This window comes from Triticum dicoccoides, chromosome 4A (genome assembly GCF_002162155.2).
Source record: "Triticum dicoccoides isolate Atlit2015 ecotype Zavitan chromosome 4A, WEW_v2.0, whole genome shotgun sequence".
Classification (NCBI taxonomy): domain Eukaryota; kingdom Viridiplantae; phylum Streptophyta; class Magnoliopsida; order Poales; family Poaceae; genus Triticum; species Triticum dicoccoides.
In genome coordinates, this window is record NC_041386.1 from 716,407,844 (window position 1) to 716,416,934 (window position 9,091).

The window sequence follows — 9,091 nt, forward strand, 5'->3', positions numbered from 1 at the left end:
TCCTGTCCCCTTCGGTGGTCGTCCCTGTCGTCAGTCCCCACCCTTGTCGGTCTTCCTCGTCGCCCGCCCTCGCTGGCCATCCTCGTCATCGGTCCCCACCCTCCCCGGCCTCATCATCGCCTCGACCCATGCAACAGCCCACCTGCGGTTGCAGCTCTTGACGACGACGGTTGTAGCTCCGCCGCCGCCCCTCGCCATTGATGCTCGCTGCAGGGAATTATGTCGACGACGGCAGCCAATCAATCAACGCCATTTGAATGGATGTAGCAAAAAACTTCACCAGTAGTAGCAAAATCAAACTACGGGTGCAGTAAAAACGTCATCACCGCCTTCGTGAGGTCGCAGCTCCGCCTTACATGGGTGTAGCAAAAACCTCAAACGGTAGTAGCAAAATCCTACTACGGTTGCAGTAAATCGTCGTTGTCATCGTCTCGAGGTCGCAGCTCCGCCTGATGAATGTAGCAAAAAACTTCGTCGGTAGTAGCAAAATCCAACTACAGTTGCAGCTTCCCCTTGTTGTGAAGTGCCATTATTGAAGCTTTCTGTGTCTATGGTTGAAACTTTTTTCAATAGCTGTTGAAGCTTTTCTAGGTGACGGTTGCAACACTTGTATACGCGAGTGGATCCAGCCATGGCGGCCGGTGAGGGAGCGCCTGACCATTGGCGATGGAGTCTGTGGTGGCCCAGTCGCTGCCCGATAGGAGAGGGGGAGGGGATGTGCGCATGTGAAGGCTGTAGGTAGGGCATGGATCTGGCCATGGCAGCAGGTAGCCATGGCGGGTGGCGAGGGAGCGCCTGGCCGTCGACGATGGAGCTCGTGGTGGCCCCAGCCGCAGCCCGGGGAGGGGAAGGGGATGCGCGTGTGAGGGCTGGAGATAGAGGATGGGGGCGCGCGGGGCCACTACGTATTGCGCGTTGGGCCAGCGTGGCATGCGAGCTTTCGGCCGGTGCACCGCGCCCAAACATTTCCCTAAGAATAATGCTTGGAAAAATAAATTATTTTTTTAAGTATCGATGCTTATTTGTAGAGGATAGACACTCTATTATCCTGGGGAGAAAGCACTAGTGCTTATAGAAAAACTAAAAAATGTACCAAGCAACTTGTTGAGCACTACAGGAACCAAAAGATTCCCGTTCCCTCTCTGTGATTATCCCCCGACCAAACACACTTTCCTCTTTCGATGGGATGCTACTGCCGGCGCCTGAAGCTGCACGGCGACGGCGGCACCGCTCCCAACCCAACCTGATCGCTGCCGCCGCGAGCGCCCCGTTCCTCCTGCAGGTATCTTCCTGGATCGATTTTCATCTCAAGTTAGGGATTGCTACTGCGCCAGAACTCGAACCGCAGGTCAGGGATGGATTTGCTTCGTTTCTTGATCTGCGATTTTTGCACGGGGAGGAGGTGGTGAGGCAAGAGGAACGAGTTAATAGTTTGCACAATCAATTTTTTGAACTGGATCGAAAGTGATTAGGGATGGGGAAAATACTCTCTGTGTTTTTTTACGGGAAAAATACTCTGTATGTAAGCAGCAACGCCAGCCATGCTTGATTGATTTAGCCTGTGAGAATACTCTCTGTGAGCTTGGTTTGCGTTAGAGACGGGAAGCTTAATTAATTATCTTTGCTCTTAATTCCTATCAAGGTGGGTGGTTTCAGTCCTGATTGTTGCGATGTTGTGTCTTTATCACAAAAAATTGCAAAACGATATATTGTACGTTATTTTTTACGAAATTCTTCTTGGCATTATTCCCACCTTGTCAATCTGAATTAGCTTGTGGAAATACTAGTCAATCTACTAAATTAGCTGAATATCAGACATTTTAAGGAAAATTCCTTCTCGTAAAAGTTTTCTAACACTAGCATACTTATATCCGGATCAGGTACCTCATTGTGATTGATGATGTATGGACAATAGCTGCGTGGGATGCTATCCGATCCACGCTGCCAGACAACAACCTCGACAGCAGAATCATGGTGACCACTCGGATAGATGCCGTGGCCGTAGCATGCAGTGATGCTAGTGAAATTTGTGGAGACAACATCTATCACATCGAGCCCCTCAATCCAGAAGACTCCAAGAAGTTGTTCCTCAGCAGAGCATTTGGCTCCAAGGATGCCACTTGCCCCACAGAGCTGGAAGGTGAAATGAACAAAATTCTGAAGAAATGTGGTGGGCTGCCATTGGCCATTGTCAGCATTGGCAGCCTTTTGGCCAGCTATAAATCACCAGAGCACAAGGATATGTGGGACAGAGTTTGCAAGTCAATTAGTTATCATATGGATACCAATCCCACCCTTGACGGGATGAGGCAGATACTCACACTCAGCTACGACCACCTGCCCTATCACCTCAAGGGTTGCATGATGTATCTTAGTATTTTCCCGGAGGATTTTCTCATCAACAAGGATCGGCTAGTATACAGATGGATCGCTGAAGGATTGATTGAGGAGAAGCGGGGGATGACCCTATTGGAGGTTGCGGAAGCCTACTATGACGAGCTTTTTTTTTTTTTTGAACCGGGCATTACCCCTTTCCATTACTAATCATAACGGAAATAACAGCAGTTCAACATGTCCAACAGGAGACACAGAAAAGGGAAGCGGGTTCAAAGCATCGCTGGGAAACCCACGGTGAGCGCCCGTCATCGAGCAGCTCACTATGGGGCATGATTAATCCTGCTGGTGAAATAATTAGCCATGTCTATGGAGCTGTGGACACATGTCGGGTGCATGACTTGATGCTGGAGGTCATGGTGTCCAAATCCTTGGAGGCCAACTTTGTCAGCCTGATAGGGGGGCAGTATGATGGGATGTCCTATGACACAATACGCCGCCTCTCCGTCCATGGTGGTGCGCAGATGCCCAAGGAATCTCCATCCAAGAAGGACTCTCCATCCAAGAGACCCAAGGAATCTACATCCAAGAAAATGGTTAAGAAGAATGACTTAAAAGACATTAATGTGCAGCATGTACGATCACTAAGTATGTTTCAGCTCGAAGGGAACAAGCAGCTGCTTGATCGTCTGGGTGAGTTCACCCTGCTGAGAGTACTTGACCTGGAAGATTGCAAGGGCGTAGAAAACAAGCATATGGGCCACATCTGTCGGATGTACCTTCTGTGGTATTTGTCCCTGAGAGGTACAGATATCAGTGTGCTGCCTCCGAAAGTCTGTGATCTGGAGCATCTGCTGACACTTGATGTACGTGCCACCGGCCTTGCTAGACTTCCAGAAACTCTGATAAAACTAGAGAAACTTGAGCGCTTGTTCTTCTCCCAGAAGGATGTTTGGTCGACCATGTGGAAGCCACCTCAGGGTCTCTGGAAAATGAAGGCGCTGCGGGAGGTGGGTTGGGTATTGCTGGAAGATGATGCTGTTGAGGTTGCCCAAGAGGTAGGTGAACTAGAAAATTTGCAAAGGTTAAGTATCTACGTCGATTGTGAGAAGCCCAATGGTCCCAAGGTTCTTGAAGAGCTTGCCCTGTCCCTGAGCAGGACGCACTCTCTCCGGTCGCTCGACATGGGGACCATGAGTTATGAGGCGAATGCATTGAACTTTCTCCTTGAGCTCCCCTCTCCGCCGCGCCTCCTCCGATTCCTCAGGATCGCTGGTGGCATTGACAAATTGCCCAACTGGGTTGAATCACTCACATATCTTGTTGAGTTTCACATGTCATGGGCACACTTTATCGATGACCAACTATTTGGGGTTCTGTGTAAGTTGCCCAACCTGAAGAGCATCTGGATGCAGCGGAACTGCTACACCGGTCTAGAGTTGGTTGCATGCGCTGCGCACAACTTTCCGGCGCTCAAGAATCTCAGAGGGACCTGTGATCAGGAAATGCCCAGAGTCTACAAATTTGAGGAAGGATCCATGACAAAGCTGGAGAAACTTTCACTGAATTTCGACAACTGGAGTGAGAAGAGCATTGTGGGCATCGAGCACTTGACGAGCCTTAAAGAGGTGCAGCTCGCAGGTAAGAGAGGGAACCCTGCACTGGACCGGACTCTGGAGCTGCTAAAGGCGGAGAGTGGGAGGCACCCCAATCATTTCACAGTTGGAGTGAAGTACGACTGACCTCGTCGCTCTGCTTCCTTGCTTGCTGTAAGTTTGTTGCTTGTCACCCTTGTTGTTTCTGTTGGTCGTTGTGGTGTGGTTGCTTCTTGCGTTGTAAAAGCTGGAGCATCCAGCAGTTTAAGCATTGTGATTTGTAATAAACAATAAACCTGGACCAATTGGACTGTGGATATCTTCAACCGGTTTGGATGGCGGTCATGTAATAGGATAGGCATTTAGTATCCCTATCTAGTTTTAGCCAGCCGGTTGTGGCGTCTTTTCTTGGCTAGTTGATGTTTCTAGCCCTCGTTGGCTGTGTGTGAGCTTTATGTGCTTTTTTATTACTTTATGAGACCTTTGGAACCATGTTGGCACTACTTTATTTGGTTAATAAGATGGCCGTATGTATCTATCTGATGCAGAGGCCGGGGAATCCCCCTTTTTGAAAAAAAAAATTGGACTTTGGTCTAGGAAAAACAAAAACAAGTGATCCCTGTACCAGCCTGCATTATAACTGCATGCTCTGTTCCTACAAAGAAGGGTTTGCTTTTTTGCATTTCAATTCTGGTCTGATGTATATTTCAATGGTGCCGGTGACAAAGAGGTTAGCGAACTTCCCTAGCGAGGTCAGCATAAGTCGCCCAATGCAGATTTATGTACCCTTGCTGTGTTGCTCGAAACATGCGTGTGAGAGTTTGAACTTTGTATCCGTGAACTCGGCCTAGCAATGGCATCTTGTGTTGTTGGCTTTGATTTTAGCAAATATGAAGTTGTTTTGTTCATTTGATTTGGTGTTGCGTCCACTGACAAAACAAAAAAGGTCAAGTCTGGTATTGCGTATATATTCTGGTTGCTACTGAGCAGTAGGCCGCATTTGGTGATGGTGAGATTGTTTATCCATGTGCATTCACCACACATTTGGCATCTTATGAGTCCCCGGATGCATATTTTTCTTCTGTGGATCCTTTTCAATAACAGACCTCTAACAAAGGATAATTTCAACTCACGATAGGCCCCAATAGCCCTGTCCTTTTTTTCATCGACCTGAGAATGTTAACCATATTTTGGTTTTGAGTTTTCAGTTGGTCAGTCAAACGGTCAACAGATGTGGGCTTATAGATAGATCTTTGACTTGATAACAGCTCATATTCTGGTTGCATATATGTCAGTAGGGTCACTCCAATCTACTGGAATCCTTGAGGCTGAGCCTGCATCAGTAAAGTATATATGTCAGTAGGGTTGGATGCCGTCATTGGGTCATTGCTCAAGAAAAATAGTGTGGCACCATATGCTGAAGAAAGAGGTTGTGGTTATTTCTCACCTAACATTGCTGCAGGTAATGGGCAACATGCCGCTGCTGAGCATCTGCAGTTCGTCCCGTTTATTTCATGCTCGACTGCGGCAGCCCATTTCCAGTGGACTGGCGCCCTCGATCTTCGTCAGGCTGGTGCGACCACCCTTCCACAACGCCTGACCGCTGCTGAGCTATTTTTCCTCTTCTTCTATATTTATTCCTAGTATATACAAATATATGTGGTCGATGATTGATTTAGACATGGCGCACCTCTTAATTAATCAATCGATTAATTTGGGGATGCATCATTCATGTCATTCAGAAATAAATGGAGGAAAATCTTGCAACCCTTCCCTGTGTTTTCCTCTCAAAGGTGCCAGCAATCATATCCCGGGTCAAGCACGAACCAGCTGTGCAGTCAAAAATTTAAGTAAGCATACAGTGCCTTTCTGTTATGGCAAATGAACGCTGAATTTCAGCCTGTCAGAATTAGCAGAATTTGGTTCAGAGAAGTGTGAGTACATACTAAACTGAGATTTACACCATAGCTGTCAGCACAGGTGCTTGGCAGCTACTCCCTCCGTTCCAAAATAGATGACCCAACTTTATACTAACTTAAGTACAAAGTTGAGTCATCTATTTTGGAACGGAGGGAGTAGATCGAAGAGAGACAGAGCACTGCTAATCCATTAATAGATGACAGAGTTTATGTACAGAGAGGTGGACAAGAATTTGTGCTGGTAAGATAGCTGTTCCTTGGTTGATGGATGCTCTGTCAAAAGTTATCACCTTATAGATCTCACTTAGCAACTTAACAGTGGGTATTTCACAAGCTCTTGTAAGACTCCATTGCTACTGCTCCTCATGTCATTTCCAAACATTCAGAATTTCAAATTCTTCTCCTAGAGAATACCCTTGGTAGAAACCAAACGAAAACACAACTCCAACTGTCATATGGCTATATGCTCCAAGCTGAAAACTGAAGCAGGGCTACTTGGCTGCACATTGTAGGCTGTTCAGGGTTTGAAACTCTGCCTCTGTATCACTGTGTGCGTGCTGCAGTACAGACTACCAGCACAGAGAGCTATTATCATCACAGAGCTAAATCACTTTTAATTCATGCTGTCCATGAATGTTGAAGTGATTGGATGCGCACACAGGCAGAGTGGCTTCAATGATGTAGCATATCGTGAAATAATCGAGCTTCAAGCAGAAGAAGACTAGCGTCGAATTGACTCTCACCAAACCATAACAGTGTTTTGATGATTTCAGACCCTGAAGCCCACAAGGAGGAGATTAATCACAGGTCCAAATCTGGCCGGATCTACATCGATTAGAAGCCAGGTGTGTGGCCTTTTGGTTTTGAACCTAGTTCTCTTGCCCAGGCTTATCTAAATATCGCCCTGTCACTTAATAGTGGGTGTTCCAATACCAATTCACTGTATGTGCACAATTTAGAATTCTAAAAAAATTCGGTCCATCGCATAATTTCAGAAGCTTCATTTCTGGATCTTCCCCTAGAGGTTACCTTGGTAAAAACAAAACAAAAAGTGAGTCACGTCAAACATGAAACCAGAGCCTCGCAAGATTGAACCCAAAGCTAAGCACTTCTCCCATTGCAAAAAAGATCAATCTAGTAGGCCAAACCAAACTGATAATTCGAAGAGACTTGCAAAGATAACCAATCATACATAAAAGATTCAGAGGAGATTTAAATATTTCTCATAGATAAACTTGATCATAAACCCGCAATTCATCGGATCTCGACAAACACACCGCAAAAAGAGTTACATCGAATAGATCTCCAAGAAGATCGAAGAGAACTTTGTATTGAGATTCAAAGAGAGAGAAGAAGCCATCTAGCTAATAACTATGGACCCGAAGGTCTGTGGTAAACTACTCACAACTCATCGGAGAGGCAATGGTGTTGATGTAGAAGCCCTCCGTGATCGATTCTCCCTCTGACGGAGCACCGGAAAAGGCCCCAAGATGGGATCTCACGGGTACAGAAGGTTGCGGCGGTGGAAATAGGGTTTTGTGGTGCTCCTGGATGTTTTCAGGGTATGTTGATATATATAGGCGAAGGAAGTCGATCAGGGGAGCCACGAGGGGCCCACGAGGGTGGGGGCGCGCCTCCCTGCCACATGGCTTCCTCAATTACTTCTTGACGTTCATTCCAAGTCTCCTGAATTGCGTTTGTTCCAAAAATAACTCTCCCCGAATGTATCATTCCGTTTGGACTGCGTTTGATATTCCTTTTCTGCGAAACACTGAAATAGGCAAAATAACAACAATTTGGGCTGGGCCTCCGGTTAATAGGTTAGTCCCGAAAATAATATAAAAGTGCTTAGTAAAGCCCATAAACATCCAAAACGGGTAATATAATAGCATTGAACAATCAAAATTATAGATACGTTGGAGACGTATCACGCCACTAAAGTGCCACCACGTGGCACGAGCCAGGGCCGGGTGCGGGGAGACCTTTAGTACCGGTTGGTAACTCCAACCGGTATTAAATGTTTGGGGGGTTTTGGTTTTATTTTTTATTTTTCCTTTAATTTTGTGTTTTCAATTTAATTTAGAGATTGTTTTACCTTATAATGAGTTGTTAAATCATTAGGTGAAAGTATCACAGATTAGTTTCAACTAGATGCATGCATGGATCCTAGCTAAGTGATCAAAGTATATGTCATAACCATATTACTTGTGAAGGAAATATGACCTAGAGACAATAATAAAGTTATTATTTATTTTCTCATATCATGATAAATGTTTATTATTCATGTTAGAATTGTATTACCCGGAAACATAATACATGTGTGAATACATAAACAAACATTTTGTCACTAGTATGCCTCTACTTGACTAGCTCGTAAATCAAAGATGGTTAAGTTTCCTAACCATAGACATGAGTTGTCATTTGATTAACGGGATCACATCATTAGGAGAATGATGTGATTGACTTGACCCATTCCCTTAGCTTAGCACTTGATCGTTTAGCATGTTGCTATTGCTTTCTTCATGACTTATACATGTTCCTATGACTATGAGATTATGTAACTCCCGTTTACCGGAGGAACACTTTGTGTGCTACCAAACGTCACAACGTAACTGGGTGATTATAAAGGTGCTCTACAGGTGTCTCCAAAGGTACTTGTTGAGTTGACGTATTTCGAGATTAGGATTTGTCACTCCGATTGTCGGAGAGGTATCTCTGGGCCCTCTCGGTAATGCACATCACTATAAGCCTTGCAAGCAATGTAGCTAATGAGTTAGTTACAGAATGATGCATTATGTAACGAGTAAAGAGACTTGCCGGTAACGAGATTGAACTAGGTATTGAGATACCGACGATCGAATCTCGGGCAAGTAACATACCGATGACAAAGGGAACAACGTATGTTGTTATGCGGTTTGACCGATAAAGATCTTCGTGGAATATGTAGGAGCCAATATGAGCATCCAGGTTCCGCTATTGGTTATTGACCGGAAACAGTTCTAGGTCATGTCTACATAGTTCTCGAACCCGTAGGGTCCGCACGCTTAACGTTACGATGACATTTATGATATGAGTTTATAGTTTTTGATATACCGAAGGTTGTTCGGAGTCCCGAATGTGATCACAGACATGACGAGGAGTCTCGAAATGGTCGAGACATAAAGATTGATATATTGGACGACTATATTCGGACACCGGAATAGTGTCGGAGGTTATCGGATATATATCGGAGTACCGGGGGTT

General features: G+C 45.5%; 1 protein-coding gene across 1 annotated transcript in view; it reads left to right on the forward strand.

Annotated features, from left to right (window-relative positions):
- LOC119284213 (disease resistance protein Pik-2-like) overlaps nt 1-4,487 on the forward strand; it is a 6,689-nt gene extending 2,202 nt beyond the window's left edge. The window contains exons 3-4 of the mRNA XM_037563428.1: nt 1,881-2,498; nt 2,651-4,487. Coding sequence (XP_037419325.1) covers nt 1,881-2,498; nt 2,651-4,076 — 2,044 coding nt within the window. The 3' untranslated portion in view covers nt 4,077-4,487. The remainder of the gene's footprint in view (nt 1-1,880; nt 2,499-2,650) is intronic.
- Nucleotides 4,488-9,091: the final 4,604 nt, after the last annotated feature.